Source organism: Branchiostoma lanceolatum, chromosome 7 (assembly GCF_035083965.1).
Source record: "Branchiostoma lanceolatum isolate klBraLanc5 chromosome 7, klBraLanc5.hap2, whole genome shotgun sequence".
Lineage (NCBI taxonomy): Eukaryota > Metazoa > Chordata > Leptocardii > Amphioxiformes > Branchiostomatidae > Branchiostoma > Branchiostoma lanceolatum.
This window is the reverse complement of record NC_089728.1, coordinates 14,538,041-14,554,960: the sequence shown is the minus strand read 5'-3', so window position 1 is coordinate 14,554,960 and position 16,920 is coordinate 14,538,041. Positions and strand designations below refer to the sequence as shown.

Genomic DNA, 16,920 nt, shown 5'->3' with positions numbered 1-16,920 from the left:
TCCAGTAAGTGTGCTTGTGACTGACAGTCGTTGCATCCCAGTATCTGTTCCACAAGCATGTTGACTGTCTGTCTGTTGTAGTTCATTGTTACAAGTTGCTGCACTTTTTATGTCTTTATCTATTTACCTCCAGGTAAGGCAAAAGTTCTGGTTTCCCAATTAGACAATCACAATCATATACTGTACATGTAGTGAGATTGATAGGAACAAGTCCTTAGATATACATTTTACAACATACTTGTAGGTTGTATTATGTACCATCTTCATGAATACCATCACCATTCCAGGTATGGGCATTTTAAAGTTTTAAGTCACATATTCTTTACAACTATTGTGTTCAGCAGTTTGTCTGTCACAAAGTTCATGTTGTTTATCAGCAGTTCATATCTGCAGTTCATTCTAAGCCGGTGTGTTATGCCAAATGGCGGTTATACTGGCTCTACAGATGCTGATATGTGCATATAGAAAGGTGTTTAGGATATAATCTTGCCCTTAGATCGATTCCCTAGGGGAAAACTTTAGATATTAAGGTTAACAGAGATAAAGATCAAGTTGTAAGCTTGGTTGAAGTTGTTACCAGTGTTGGCATTGCTGACCCTGCATTGCACCTGTATAGCTTTTTAGATCATTGAAGAGATAGTAAAATTCTGCCTTTGGTGTAGGGGCACATTATGCCTGTCACACTTTCAGGACCTTCCCATGAATTGGTCCTGACTACTTCGCAACGAGGTTTGTGGTGCAAGTAGCCTGGAATCCATCCTATTCTAGCTCTAGTTTACTCCTCTGAATGTATCCAAACAGAATTTGACTATCCTGACTTTGATTTTTCAAAATTTATAGTCTGAAAGTACAGACGACATATAAAGAGTAAAAGGCAACCATGCCAACTAACTCTCACCACAGATGACCTTGCTTGTGACTATACCTCCCAACCATGGTCTGGAGAAGTTTGGAAGGTCATTGTCGTCTATGTGTCACAAAGGCTTTACAAGACATACGAGACCTTTAATGGCATGTGTTCATTTTATGGATTCCCTGCAAAGTGGTCATGCTTGGGGCCAAAATTTCCAAAGTAATATTCTCTTCAGAGGATTCTTGTACAATTAGCCGTGAAAAGAGAGCCACTTGTGACCCTTATCATGGACCAGACACATTGATTTTATATTGTTTTGTGGACAGTTACACTCCAAATGGGTTTTCCGTGAACAACTCGTGTTGAAAGACCATTGAGGCGTCGCTTTGGGAGAGACACCGTAGAATATACCACCGTTATAAGTCCATTGATTCTTGATCTCCTGTACCCAAAACACCCATTACGGTTTCAAACCACCGAAGGTTGTGAACCTGAGCAATAAGGCAGTCTTGAAAATAGGCCGACTGCGGCATGCAGTGGAGAGGTCATTGTGAAAACCATGGACATAAAAATGAACATTCCCCAAACCACCAATTTAAAAGCAGACAATGCATTACAGTTTACCGGCAACTGCCCTCACTTTAGTTTTTGTCTAGATTGTCTTATTCCTGACCATAGCCTAGCCTTCCAAGCAGAATGAATTCCATGGCATGGAGACAATACTGTTAGAATTGCTCAGTTTGATATAGATATAGTCCCACAAACTGTCACAGAATGGAGCCTGTGGTCATCAAATACACATAGTACGGGCCTCTTTATTTTGGCAGTTACAGTTTAGATGTCAAGTTAATGTTTGAGGTAGGACAAGTTTTTAGGAGCGATACAGCCAGCCGGCACTGCATGTGTGTCAAACCAAAGGGCAGGTATACCGGCTATCCAATTCAGATTCAGAAAATACACTATATAGAATCCTGACTTGATTTCATAATGCGATAAGCCTCTGTGGTAATTTTTGACAGCTTTCTTTTTCTATGCATGTATAAGTGACAGACTGGCAGTTTATTAGGTACTGAATCTTAGAGATTGTGTCATATCCTTCAGCAATGCAAAGTGCTGCCCTGGCATGATATAATCATCCCCTGTCAGACTCTTAAGCCTGCCTTCAGCCTAGCCTGAATGTTAATGGAATAGCTTCTGGCCTTTTTTATCCTCAGCTAATGGTTTCCCCAACATGCTGCCAAAGCTGCCAACTTTAACTAGCTGAAGGCCATTACTAAGGGGCTAGCCTGTGAGATGGCAACAGTTGATACTATAGGTTCTGGCCATTGCATGTCGGGGTGTATCATTACTCTTATCAATAAGCGTGGGGTGTTTTTAACTTGCTCAAGGTATGGCTTTACAAGATTGTGAGATTGGTGGTTGAACGCCCACCGCAACTTCTACGATTAAAGTCTTCAGGATACAGAACATAAATGGCTGCGGTGGGATTCAAACCCTGTACCTTTTGGTCCTGAGGTGTGATTGCCAGTTGTTGATAATAATTCAACTACTGAAGCATACAGCTTTTTGTCTTTGCCTGTTTTGAATGTTGGAGAGGTCATTCTTCTGTAACATTCTTTGCTGCTATCCAAGAGGAATTGTAGTGGTTAAGACATGGCAGTGAATCAACTTGAAGGAGATAGGTTGCTTCCTCTTCTTAACTTACAGCATCTCATAGATGGATTCAGAAAACAAATTAAAGAACATGAGAGATTAAGATTTGTGGTACAGCAGACGAGATTCAATGAACTGTATTGTACTGCTATAGATATAGATAGCATGATATGTCATGACAGGAAGTAGGAAATGTAGCTAAATCCAATCGGAGGCCAACGTGGCCCTACGAGATGCGCTAACACAGTCATCAATAACCTGGCCTGTCAAAGTCTCTCTAGTTTGACGTTTGTTTGGACAGAAGCAAGCCTGATTGATTATACTTCTCACTCATGGGGTTAGAGTTTGTGTTTCCGTTGTTCTATATGTCTCAGCTCTGGTGTCTCTAGTTGTGAAACCTGAATCCTTCATATTATTGTCATATTCTCTGCGGATGCTGCATGCACTTTCCTCAGTACTTTGCCTGGTATTGACAAAGTTGTAGCCCACATACTCCCATTACTACTCTTGTGCAGCAGCCAACAGCAGTAAAGCATTTATCTTTGGCTTTTCATTTTCCGTGCCCCATTGATGTACAATGTATCAGCTGATGCAGCAACAGAGTAAGCTTTGTGTAAGATATAACCATAATCTTTCACTGATGACAGTCGGCTTTGGTCTCCTGTGGGCAGTATTACACATAGTTGTGGTTGTGGAAATTCGCAGAGTCTTGTGCATTAGCCGAGAGAGATCCCTCAGCTTTACATCCCATCTACGGCTCGCCTAGGATTTGACGGCACTCTTCTCTCCCTACTCTCTTGATCCTTGTACAGTCTAACGTCGGCTGAGACAGCTACACGCTCATATGGTATGAGTGGAGATTTGCAGCACTTAGCAGAAGTTAGTTTTGTTTCTGGTGAAACAACCATTTCCGAGCTTACGGAATGGCGCCTTTGTTCTGACTCTGACTGATTTGAGTGTGCTTGTCTCCTGTGGGTATCTTATGTAGCATACGTACTTCCTCCATATCCTGTGTAAGCCCAATCTGTAGAGTGGTGTTAGTGCTAAGTGTTAGTCCTAATCCAGCACAGCGCACACCTTCAGCAGTTAAATCTTCTGATGAATAGTCTCTCCATAGTGCTGGAGGTGCTTGCAGAAAGTGTTGTAGGAATTTTGTCAGGTGATATCCTGAGATTTTCCTTTCTTAGCTGTTGAAGTCCTGTTTTGTATGGGGAATGCAATGTGTATGTGTACTGGCTACATCAGTTTACTTGTAATCTAAGGTCTAACAATCACATGAAGATTGATACAAGTGACACATACGGTAATCTAGAGTGAACTTCAAGACGTTTTGTCTGCATATACTTTTACAGAAAATTTATATATGAATATAATAGTGGCCGGGGTTTTTAACGTCTCCCTTACTCGTGGAATCCCGGCCACTACTAACCCCCCTGATCAAAACCTCTGCTTGGAGAATATATAATATGGTCTATACTGTTGTGCTAGCTTCACTTGTTACCAGCTACATGTATTACAGATGGTTGCCTTATAATGCTAGACACGGAAAAGGAGATTGTGCATTGTAGGGATGTGAGTGTGAGGTTAACAGGTGACTTCAGAAGTTAAAGCAGAACACCATCTCACCATGTTTGTACTCTTTTGTTCTTTAGGAGTGCCAAGCATGGGGAACATACAGTCGAGGGGGAACCAGTGGGGGGGCAGGGACCCCCCTCAACAACACGGGGGGTTTGGACACAGAGGTTTTGGCAGGGGGTAAGTACACTGATGCTGGTTGTCTTTCTGTGTTCTATTACCTGTCCAGATTTGGTGCGTAGATCAGCTCATATTTTGGATAGGATAAGACATACAGAAAGTGATATCGTCCATACTTATATATCAAATCTACAGGCAGATTTTTGTAGAAAGACCAGCCCTTAAGTTAGTTTTAATTTCTGTCACTTTATTGTTTTATTATTGTTTTTATTCATTCTCATATAATGTTCTGTTTTGGAGTAAAGGGCTTCATGAACTTCATATTGAATAAATGTGAATGAAATAAATGTGTAACTCCTTTCCCTGTGTTTGTCCCAGACATGACAGCAGACCGCCTGGCCCACCAGGATCACCAGGGGGATACAGAGGTAAGGGTGAGTCTTACAAGGTTTGTTGAATACTTACTAACACAGCAACAGGAAGGTATAAGTTATGACACTGTTGAACCTACCATACAACATGTCCATGTATACTATACATTGATGAAGGATAGATATCCAGGTAATAATACTAATGTCGATGAAGGTCAGACATCCAGGTAATAAGATACACCAAATAGCAGTTACTCAAGCAAGTGGATTATAATAGATATTACCTCCAAACCGTGTGTTCATGACTCAAGTGTCTGTTGTTTCCTCAGGTCGTGAAGGGTGGGGTCGGCTGGGTCGTGGGGGCGGAGGTGGTGGGCGGGGCATGCGTGGGGGACACTGGTCCGGACCCAGGGAAAAGGACAACAACCAGAGGTGAGCAGACAAGATACTTCTCTCAGTGAAGAGACAAATACTCTCTTCTCAACTGGAGTCTCACATCAACAAAGTTTCTTTTTTTTCATTGCGGTAGCCACCAACGTCATTTGAGATGTAGATCTGAAGTAAAACTAGTCAACAAGAAAGCCAACAATATTCAGTCTAAGAAATTCTCAACCTTCAGCCTGATTTCGTGGGCAAAAACATGTTTTGTGTTGTTTTGTGTTGATTTTAATATGAAATACAGAAAGAAAAGCACAGCTTTTTTGTTTGGTATTCTACTGATAAAAGAATGAATACTAAGTCTAGTACAGTCAAAACTGTCTAAAACGACCACTCAGAGGACTGATAAATCCTGGTCTACATGGACAGGTGGTCGTTTTAGACACGATTCTATATCTTGTGTTGATGGGAAAAATCAGTTTTAAGGGACCACCTAAAAGTGGTCAGCACAAATTGTATGCATCATCAAGGTTGGCAAAACATCCAGGATGATGACGATCTTATGTTATTACCTTCGCCAAGAAGGTTATGCAGAGGGTAGCGTTTGTCTGTCTGTTTGTTTTGTTTGTAGTGGCACAGAATAACTCGAGAATGCCTTGAAGTATTGTCTTGGTATTTGGTATGTTGGTAGGTTTTGATGAGACCTGAAAATGATTAGATTTTGGGCCCCCTAGCGGCTTCTTATGGTACTGCAGCTGAACTTCCTGTTTTGATATCTCGTGTTCTGGACATGCTATGGAACTGATTTTTGAGTGGTAGATAGATCTTTGGACAGAGAGTAAGTGGTGTGGGTTTGGGCCCCCTAGCGGCTTTTTTGGAACTGCAGGAGCAGGTTTTGCATCTGACTTTGAAAGGGAATAACTCAAAAAGGGCTTGATGGATGGTAATGATTTTTGGTAGGTAAATAGCTTGAGTGACGATGTACATGATTAGATACTTCTTATGCAAATCAGTATCTAATTTGCATAATTAATGAGGAAAGTTTATACATCCGCCAAAGTCCATGATAGGACTCTGAAACATGTGACATATGTAACTGAGGAAGAGAGAAATATTAATTGATATGAACTATGCAAATGAAGACCTCATTTGCATAATTAATGAGAAAATACTATAACATGATGGCCTTGATGGATGGTCATGATTTTTGGTATGTGGATAGCTTGGGTGATACTTAGTATGGTTGGATGATAATTATGCAAATCAGATTCCAATTTGCATAATTAATGAGGCAACTTTAAAAATCCACTGTGTTCCATGATATGACCATTCAAATTGTAACTGAGGAAGAGAGGACTGTTAATAGATAGAAAATATGCAAATGTGGGCCTTATTTGCATACTTAATGAGTAACTTCTATTATTCCACACTGGCAAATGACGGCAATTTCATACATTTAATCCTTTTTTATGGCATCGGGACGTTATGTGAATGTGAGCATCGTTGAATCAAATTATGCTAATAAGGACCTCCTTTGCATAATTGATGATAAATATTAGCATAACCTTCTTTGTTAAGCTCATAATTTGTTAAACTCATACTTTGGACATGTTATATTTTAAGACAATCAACTGGTATGATTTATGATTGATGAGAAACACTCCTAATACGTCAGTCATAAAGGTTAAAATCATTTGGCGAAGGTATGAGGTCGTGGAACTCTAGTGTTGTATCTATATCCATCCAGGTTCCTGCCACCACCCAGTCCAGGATACAGCAGGGGCAGAGACAGACACGCCAGATCCTTCACCAGATAGAACCTGCCTTCAAGGTCACACATGGGGGAGGGGGGCTCTCACACACATACTCTCTCAACAATTACATATACTCCTCAAACATCGTGCATCTGTCAATAAAATCCCAAGGAAGGGACCCTGGTGCACCCTGGATTTTTGGAGGAAGGACTTGTTAACAACAAATCTCAGAGGATGTTATTTCAAAGCAATTTTGTTTGAAGAAAGAAATGTTACAATGAACTGTATGACAACATTTCAACTGTCACATCTCTAGAAAAACTAGGTGACTTGGGACTTTATGACTTGGTTGCTACTGTGGTATCTGTGTGTTATAGCATGGCCACAGACTACATAAATAATCGTGATGATATGGGAATTCATATGAACAAATGTACAACTCAGTAGACACTGGTGGGTTCCCTGAGTTAAGACAAATATCAGAGTTTACTGTAGTATTGCCTTGTCTACTGCTGGAGAAAGGTGTTAATGATGTCACCATGAATATGTATGATATAAAACACAATGTACTAGATGTAACAGCACTGCTAGTGCACCCACTGTTGTCAGTACTCTCACAGTTACAATGTACCTGGTGGTGACACAACTGTATGGTCATGCAGAAACCCAAACAATTTCCTTTTCAGTCTGGTGTAATATTATTCAGTTGTTGTGTATGTAACATGGCACATGAACCAAGGAAAAATGTATACACAGCAATGACATCCCTGTACAATTCGTAATTCTTTCTCGAAAAACTACTGTAAATCTAAAAAGGTCTGGGTTTTTTTGTCAACTTGATGAGATGGCTTGGATAGTGACACCAGGGTTTTCCCCGTCGTCCTTCACTCAAATGATGGAAACTGATGGCTTTCATTTCTGTCATATGGAACAAGGAGCAAAATTAGTCTAATGTGAAAATGATTAGAGTTTGGCCAAATCACAGCAAAAGGTGAGCATATGTTACCGGTAACGGTGATGACAGAGTAACACCTAAGTCCCTGGAGAAAAGGGGTAAACACTGGTCGAGACTTGGATTGTAATACACTCGAAATAACATATTTCCTTGTGATCACAGTGTGTGCTTAACACAATCACATCCCTAACATGTACATGTATGAAGCAGTACTCAGTAGTCACTGACAAAAAGTTACAGACACAAAGAGTTGAATCTAAAACATTGATATTGAACACCAGTAAGCTCAGAATTGATTTAATGATTTCTTTACTATTAGGCTATTAGAAAATATTAATTCACAAAACAATATGTTGAAAATAGTATAACTTCTTTTTGATTGTATTTACTTCAATATCTGTTCCATTGTAAAGAGTAAACAGGGTTTTGTCAACTTTGCACGTGTAGATATGCAAAGTTTGTTCAAGATTGGAGGACACTTGTATATGCAGTATACATGTATATGGACACACATGTCCCAAATTGGAACATACAAATTTTTCTTTTCCACAAGTTTGACACTGAGGAGCAGCAAGACTCCAATAAACTATATCAGACAAACAGGACTGGTTGTCTTTTTCCTTAGTAATGATCTTTTAATCTCCAAGCAGAGGTAAGGATCCAGCTCTGTATGTTAGGTTTGTTTTTGCACAATATGATTTACCTGATTAAATTAACATAACTGCTTGGAGATTAATTGTCTTTGAGATGCATAGACAATTTGGAGCCTTCTAAATTAAATGGAAGATTGATTGACTGAATGAATGATTGATTGAATGATTACTTGATTGAATGATTGGTTGATTGACTTGGAGTAACTAGAATATGACACAAAAGGACCAAACAGTTTATACATGTACTTAATAAGTACAGTGAGAATTGCCAGCTACCCCTAACAACAATTATACAAAACAACTTACCTGACTATCGACTATAAAGTCAGCATTATTTTGAAACTCAAGAATTTAAAAAAATATTGAAGTCTGGACACTTAGGCACAAGGCAATCAGATATAGCAGACTTCATCCCTTTTACCCTCAGGGCTTGGTAACCCTAAGTAAGGAACACATAGACACTCCAAACAAGACGTCATTCCCTCGGGATGAAGCAACAACTCGATGGCCTCAAGTACTGTTATATTACATGTAATACAGTAGTTGCCTGGCAATGGCGCCCCTCAACGGAACAAACAAGAACTGCAACATGCTTCGATTGGTTGTGGTCTTTCAAGTGCCTCATCGCTACGTGTCAAGGACGCCGACCAACGGAACAAATAGGAACTGCAGGATACATTGATATAAACCTCTTTGGAATAACATTGAACATCTTTGATAGAGGTTTAGAAGATTTAAAAGAGTGTGAGCTTACTTTCAGTAACGAAGTAGATGCTCCTAGGTTCAATGAAGATAAACAAATGAATCCGTTACTTCTTGCTGAGCTGAACATCGTCCTTTTCTTAAAAAGCCGATCGATAAGATCATCAGCCGTTGAAAACTGCGTATCTATTAGTAAGTTATAGAAACAATTTGAGCCAGATTGCGTTAATAGAGACGGCACCTAGCGACTGGTGAAGAAAGTGCTGCACACCTGTCAAGTGTCCGGGGCTGAAGACAATTTGAGGCAAATAAAATGGGTGAAAAATATTAAAAGACGATACATTATTCACAAAAGTGTTTCGCATAACGTCTGAAATGGGTCACAGTTTATAACTAGCTATGTTTCAGGTTTCTTGAAGTGAACGTAAACAGAAAAAACGCTTCAATTGGTTTTATCAAAAAGCATTTGTTTATGGTGGATAAATCCAGTATATTCATTATAAAAACAAAATATTGAAACCCCTCGCGAGCCTTTCTCGTTTGCCGACCATTCGATATTCCCCAAAAGCCGAAATTCGCGACTGAGCCGTGACTTAAAAGCTTGAAGTATGGCCCTGTGTAACCCGCCAGAACCAACTAAAACTGAGGTGAGTTCACCCCAAACCAACATGCCATTAAGGCGTATTATCATAATTTACCCAAATGACTATGTCTGCTCTAGATTAAATGATATATCGGAGCAAGACAACAACAGGCATGATTGTTATAGGTGAAAACATTGTATCTATTCTTCATTCCAAAGATGTCCAAATATATATAAATTAACCCGTATATTGGGGAGGAATTAAACGTACCTTTTCAAATGTTAACAGTTGTTGGACCACAAATGAAAATTCTACAGAGCTACTCTGGGCTTTAGGCAAGATAATTACGAGTTATGTTGTTCCATACAACGACAGCCTCCCCGTTTTGGGAGAAGATGCCATCCCAAGTGGGCTGGCATGTGCGAGCCTTGGACGGCTGAGCTGAGCTGTCCTATGGCTTAGGAGATCACTAGTTCTCTGTCCGGGAACTTAGTGTCTCAAAAAAACTAGGGCCCTCCGTGGTGCCCCTTAGGCCGGTCTGGCCACGCCAGGCTGTGTCGCAAGACGTTACGTAACACGATGTCAGAATTACACTGAAAAACATAAATATTGTAACATTTCGTCGTTTTAAGTTTATTTTCCCACAATTTCCCAGACTCTTCTTGCCCTCCCCTCAATACAATGTTTAATATTGTATGCAAATTCTAATTTGTTATTGCAAACCCATGTTTGGTTTCCCCAGCCCCACCTACCCCCCGCAAATCTTTACACTACCTTAAGAGCAAGCATCTTTCGTTCGTGGTTTGGACACCAAAAAGGCCATTTGGGTAAATTATGTTCATGAACACCTGTTTCACAGGTGAGCGTAATTAATCTGAATGTAATAATTGACTTATTGAGAATCTATGAAGACTGGTCAGGACATCTATCAGTCAATTTGATCGTAGGCAAAATCCGGAGGCCCAGTAGCTGACGTGAGGATACATAAAGACATTTAAGCAAAAACAAAGAAAAAGTTCAAAGAAAAGTATTCTTTATGTAATACTTTAGACATAAACAAGAAAATAAGGTAATAAAAGCACATCTACTGAATCTCATGCTAGCTACTGCCAGAAATCTGACAAAGGAACAACGTCCAAAGTGTACATTGAAATGAACTCTCTCGTGCTCATATGCATTCACACTATCACTTACGATATAGAAACAAACCTTATTTCAGTTAACATTAAACATTTTGTTATTTGTGACAAACACCTCAACATCCAAAAGTCTACTGAATACACACACGTTGATCACAGATGCATACAAAGCATGGCCACCTTGCGAGGTTTCTAACAATAATAGCAGAACGGATAACTCTACTTGCAATAAGATACAAAATATATTTATCTATTCATTAATGTAACACATTCTCTCACTGACTTATTGTAATCCTTTAGATATGCACATGATCTACTTATGAAAGTTTTCCGTTAGGACACTAGTACAGACTGACTTGTCACTCTACACTATGATTCGTGCCAAACAATTTAAGATACACTACTTCCCCAGGATGTATTTTCACTTGTGGTCCAGACACATTTGGGTAAATTATGTTGATGAGCTTCTGTAACACAGGTGATCGTCATTAAGGTTGAATACATCTATTATAATTCTGGTAAATTATGAAGATTTTTCTTTACAGAATTTTTTCCAAAGTACTCATATTCAAGTTTCCATACGAAATAATGACAGATATATTTACACCGTATGAAGCTCATGGGAATTCATTTTACAGTTGTAAGATCATAGAAATACGTTATTTCTATGTTTTTATTGCTTATTCTAATGAATATTGATACTTTGAAGCCTCCAGTGACTATTGTAAGAATAATTATTTCAAACACACCAAAACCCAAAAGAGGTGGGTAAAAAACGGATAGATAATGAAGATGAAGATAAAGTCTATGTGAAGATGATTGATCCAACTCGCTCTTGGTGTCAATGCGAAAAGTATATAGGATTCAAATCGTTTATACTACCTCTCAATGCAAATTCACTTCCACAGAATGCAACTCTGCTCTGACCTAATAATTGATACGAACGCGCACAGAAAAAATCTTATAAAAATACTAAGTACTTGATACCCAGAACGTAGTATAATGCGCACTAAATCCGCCATCAGTTTTATTTCACCATGAGATAGGCTATATTGTTTCAGAAGACGGTGTAACAAGCTAAATGCATACACTAAGTCTTGTTATTTTAGCCAAGAGTCTACCAGACTGCTCCTCTAGCGCCAAGGGCTATATTGCATTCACACGTTACCCATACCGTACAGCATTTTGAATTGAAAAAAAAAAGATATCTTAATGAATAAATAGGCAGAAATTAGGCAGAAATAGATCGTTGAATTTGTTCAAAGTTTCTCTTCCACAAAATATTTATAAAGTCTGGATGCGATAGCCCTTCAGAACTTCAACGTACATGAACACTCGACCACGTCTCTTGTTAGAATCGTAAAGGAAACGTGTCATTTATGCCCTAGTATCCCCGGTGATTTTGTTCGTGAAATGTCTTTAATGTTGTCATTCTTGATTTTAAACATTTGCGTTCTAGAAAACAAGTCAAATAAGCGTAAAGATTCAAACCCCTTTGCGATCCTTTCACGATTTCCCCATTCCCGAAAAGACGGAAATTTGGCAATTTGACGGTCGTTTTAGCCACTTTCTGGAGGAGGCCGTGAGCGGTGCTGCAGATTAGGCTCTGATAGGGTAAGTAGTCCCGACATGTAAGATGTTAATATACACTAGAAACTACTCTTAAAACCGGTAGATACTCTTTTAAATAGGTCCAGACAGCTTTACATACATACAGAATGACCTTTTAGACACTAGTTGACATTAAAAGGACCGGTTTTAGGCGCCGCACGAGGAGCTCATGTAGCCGCATATCAGACAGTAAAAGCGACACCTGCACTAGTCATGTATACATTATATGTTCTACGTAAAAGTAGGTTACGGATATATTTGGATATCTTTTGTATTCTCTTAACAGCTTTGGCCTTTTACGTAACTATTCATCTGTTTATCAGTAGGGTCAGGGACAGTCAGTAAAGCCCGACCGTCAGTCGGAGAACATAACGATCTCTCACCCCAACGTCTGCTTGGAGACCTTGTCCGATTTCCTGTGCGTGTGGCACCTTTGGCCTATTTATTTAGTCAAACTGTTCATCCGCTTAAATATAATAAACATTTGGACACCAGACCACAAAATGATACACAAGGACATACGTACATACGGTCAACCTCCCCCCTGATGAAAAAGTAATGGACGATCATGTGATAACATGTTCTGCGTGTTAAATGATTTTTCACAATCTTTGTCATCACTTGATTTATAGATTTAAGAATCTTATCTTTTTAATCTTTCCTTGCGTGCGCTCAAATCAATTTTGGAGTTCTCTGCAGACGTCATCCGCTAAAGTGAACTAAGAAAAAAAGATGGAATGCGCCAAAAAAAGTTACTCAAGCAACTGGATATTTGGGGGGGGGGCGTATCTTACTACCTGGATGTCTAACCTTCATCAGCGTATCAAAGATGGAATGTTTTTAAATTAGACTACTTTACTTAGTGTCACCAGAGAGTTGTGTTGTACTCAGAACAGACTGGTACCAATCCGTCATGAATGTCAGGGATCTCCTCGGTACCGAGATGCTCTATCGTCCATATCAACGCACTCGGGGGTTGGATTCAGTTACCGAGCTCACGTGTAATCTACAAGCAGATGTTGGGGGAGGCTAAACCGTTACGTTTTCCTAGCTGCCCTTTTCTGTATCAAATTGCCCCCTTAACTTTGTCACAGAAAAGGAGCAGCTAAGAAAACGTAACGGTTTAGCCTCCCCCAACATCTGCTTGGAGCTACGACCTCGGCTTAGGCGGCTATGAGTCATCATAACCTACCCCAAGTTTTCCACATTCACGGACGAACAGAAAGCAACTTTCCTCGCAAACTATAGAAAAAGAGGGGACTTTCGTCTTCCGCTGCTTTAAAAAAAGAAGTCAAACCCAACTTGCCTAGACAACACTTAGTATTTTGAGTAGTTCCTTAGCTTGTTACAACGCCAACGTCCATTGTTAATTGTATGTCTCTTGGGCTTTCACTATGTACTTGCAATTAGCCTTCGGGTATGAACTTGCAAATAAGCATTCTATTATAATAAAAAATTCACAGACTAGCTTAAGGAATAGATCAGACCAGTAATCCAATCAGAAAAGAAATAGTTTATTGATCCCTTTCAGTAAAATGTACATCTCTATCAAGAAAAAAGGAAATTGTAGTTTAAACTCATCAAACTGAATGCATTTAATATTGCAAATGTGATATTGATAATTCCTTAACATGTCACCGACATTGGAATTCTTGTAACACTAGAATAACTTTGCTATGACCTTATCACTCCTATCTCCAAAAACATTTCAATGTATTTTATAAACAAAGTGGCTAAAAGTGTATGAGACCTTAAGTGCTGCAGACTGTTCCAAAAACGTTCTGTGAGGGGTAGAAGATGTATTTCTGGAACCAAATAATCCATTTTTTTTAAATCAATATTTCCAACAAAGTCTTTTTGTACACAAGCTCTGCTAAAAATTCCCAGTTACAAGAGTCTTTTTTCTTGGGCGTTTTAAAGTTCCACGATTAAAGATTATGGAATAGTCCAGAGACAAAAGTTAAACACAAGCAAATAGTATATTCCATAAGGCACCAAGTTCATAGACGTCTTTGCATATGTGGTTTCATCCACTCTTGTATTCCATAGTTGAAATATAGATTATTGCAAGTTTGTAAGTATCATTGTTAATGTAGACATCACACAGTGTAATATTCTACATGCTATTTTCTGGCGTTTCCCTCTTGAGGTATGGGCAATAAGCTAGCTCATGGTTTGAACTGCACATGTGTTATGCAGAGTTGGTCATATGTCAAAGTTGAAGGCTTCTGACACAAAAACAAAACATGTCTAGATCTGTTAGGGACTTCACCTTTGACCTTTTGCATGTGCAAGTCAAACAATGAACCAGCTTATTGTAGTTATGACATGCCTGTAGTAAGTGCATGTGACCTCATTTCACCTTATGGTCAACCAAAGTGCAATAATTGCATAATGTATATTATGAAGGCAGCTAGCTCAAAATCACACTTTTTTACAAGTTACAACATCCATTTCAAGCAGGAGTCAGACAAAAAAAACTGAATAATCAAATGTTGGTCTTATTTCTGTAGGCACAACAGGTTTAGTGTATGCATGAGCCCTTAGCCTGGTGAGGCTTGATACATCTACTTCCATTCTGGCTATATCTAGCTCAAATAACACATTTTCAAACCAACTTTTCAGCTTTTGAGGATTCCTTACCAAGTTTCTTTACCAAACATATTTATAAATTTTTTGAACTTAAGAAGAATCTATTCATTGATGTGTGGCTTTATCAGTCACCTTTCTCGTTTATGACTAAGTCTTCAAGAAATCTTTGTAGTTTTAAACAAGTGGAGCCATTGTGGAGCAAGATATACATAGTAAAAATTGTAAGACTTCATCACTGGCAGTGTTTCCATACAAAGTTTTAAAATTCCAGAGAATTCGAAAAATACACAAATGGGAGAAAATCCTATTCCACAACCACCTAATATTCAACCCAACATAACATACTATATACATATCTGAGCAAATATGACAGAATCTAGGTATTCAAAAACAGGGAGGCAGCTTTTGGGTAGCATTATTTACAGAACGATTGGAATTTTCCAATGTTTACAAAAACTTGACTGTCAGCACACGTCCACATGCCACACAATGGAATGGTCTACATACAGAAACACTATATCCGTTTCCATTTAAAAACCAGCTACACTGCCGTTTTCAGTGTGTACATTATATTTGCATTGTCATGACCATAAGTTGCTAGACAGAGGCACAGCGGTTTGCTTGTATAATTGCTTAGAAACAAGTTTCATTTATAATTCTCTATTCATTGGTAAGTGCTGTTTCTTTTTCTTTTTCTCACACTATGAAACTTCTACCGTCTTCCTAACAGGATAGCACCAAGCCTGTTCCCATCTGTTTACAACTCTGGTTTGATATATAAGGAACATTCATAAACACCTTGCATAGCAGAACCCCTATATTTTTTGTACAACTCTAAAAAAACTTCAGGGAAAGGTGGATTTTTGTAATGAAATACCATAACAATTGGCTGAAACAAAACCACATAATTTTAACCACAATGAATGAAAGCCCCAACACCAGAAGCAGCACCAACCTTTGTATCCTTTCTGAATATAATTTGCAGAAATTTGTGCTGGTTAAAAAATCCTGCTACTATGAAGGATCCTTAAAATGTTTTTTCATTGGTATATATATGTTGATTTTATCATACAAAATACTAACAGATGTTAACCCAAAAAAGAATCACAAATATTACATTTTATCTGTTTAGGATAATAAAATGAACAACACACTTTCTTCTATAGAAAAACGTTTCCTGTAAACCAAGAAAACAATCATTCATGGTATTGCGCTATACACCAATTCTTCACAAGTCCATAACTAAATATCATTTTAGTCTCAAGAATATATAACTAATATCACCTTATCAACAACCTTAACCTTTTAAGAATTATCCCACACCAAATCGTATTATGTACATAATATCCAGAGATGACTAATATGTCTAATATAAAGAGAGAACAAGAATGATTAATGTTGATAACTTGTTCCATTGGCAGCATAATCAGGAATTGCTATTTGATGTTGTCTCCTACATGAGCAGCCCTCCATCCTTAAGCACTACAGGGTTGTACATCGCACCAGGTCTGTCCTGTACAGAAAGGCAAGAGCAACACAATGAAGTAAACAGTCACAAAAACACAAAAGATAAACATTTCTACGTCCTACAAGCAGGTAACTAAGTGGCAAGCGATTTGTTCACCCGCATAAATCTTCGTTTTAAAGGTGCCCTAAGCGATTTCAGGGGGTAAAACTTGAAATATTCTGGGGAAAACAATTCTGTTTTGTGAGGTAGAAATTGACATTTGCTTCCCCATATTACCACATCTGCATCATTATTTCAGACTTTGGGCGTTTAAAAATAGCACAGAAGCAAGCCACAAAAGGAGTATTTTATTTATTGGGTCCCCCCCAAAATCAGCCCAGAATCCAGCCGTAACCGTTTTCTGTCGACAATTTTCGGTAACTTCCAGCCGCATGACGTCACAATGCCCAAGAACATTGAGCCATGACCACATGATTATTTTCTCGGATGCGTTCGGGACTTATCGGTCAGAA

At 38.8% G+C, this 16,920-nt stretch overlaps 2 protein-coding genes across 9 annotated transcripts in view; one reads left to right on the top strand and one right to left on the bottom strand.

Moving 5' to 3' along the window:
• LOC136437819 (protein virilizer homolog) overlaps window positions 1-6,894 on the top strand; it is a 99,077-nt gene extending 92,183 nt beyond the window's left edge. For 6 of the 7 annotated variants that reach the window (XM_066432312.1, XM_066432315.1, XM_066432313.1 and 3 more), the window contains 4 exons: window positions 4,159-4,261; window positions 4,580-4,635; window positions 4,902-5,004; window positions 6,698-6,894. In XM_066432312.1, the coding sequence (XP_066288409.1) occupies window positions 4,159-4,261; window positions 4,580-4,635; window positions 4,902-5,004; window positions 6,698-6,767 (332 nt within the window). In that variant the 3' untranslated portion in view covers window positions 6,768-6,894. The remainder of the gene's footprint in view (window positions 1-4,158; window positions 4,262-4,579; window positions 4,636-4,901; window positions 5,005-6,697) is intronic. The other variant, XM_066432310.1, reaches the window with a different exon arrangement.
• A 6,947-nt stretch (window positions 6,895-13,841) lies between these two features.
• LOC136437803 (ras-responsive element-binding protein 1-like) overlaps window positions 13,842-16,920 on the bottom strand; it is a 29,122-nt gene continuing 26,043 nt past the window's right edge. For both annotated transcript variants that reach the window (XM_066432281.1, XM_066432282.1), the window contains exon 8: window positions 13,842-16,453. The gene's annotated coding sequence lies outside the window, so the exon portion shown is untranslated. The remainder of the gene's footprint in view (window positions 16,454-16,920) is intronic.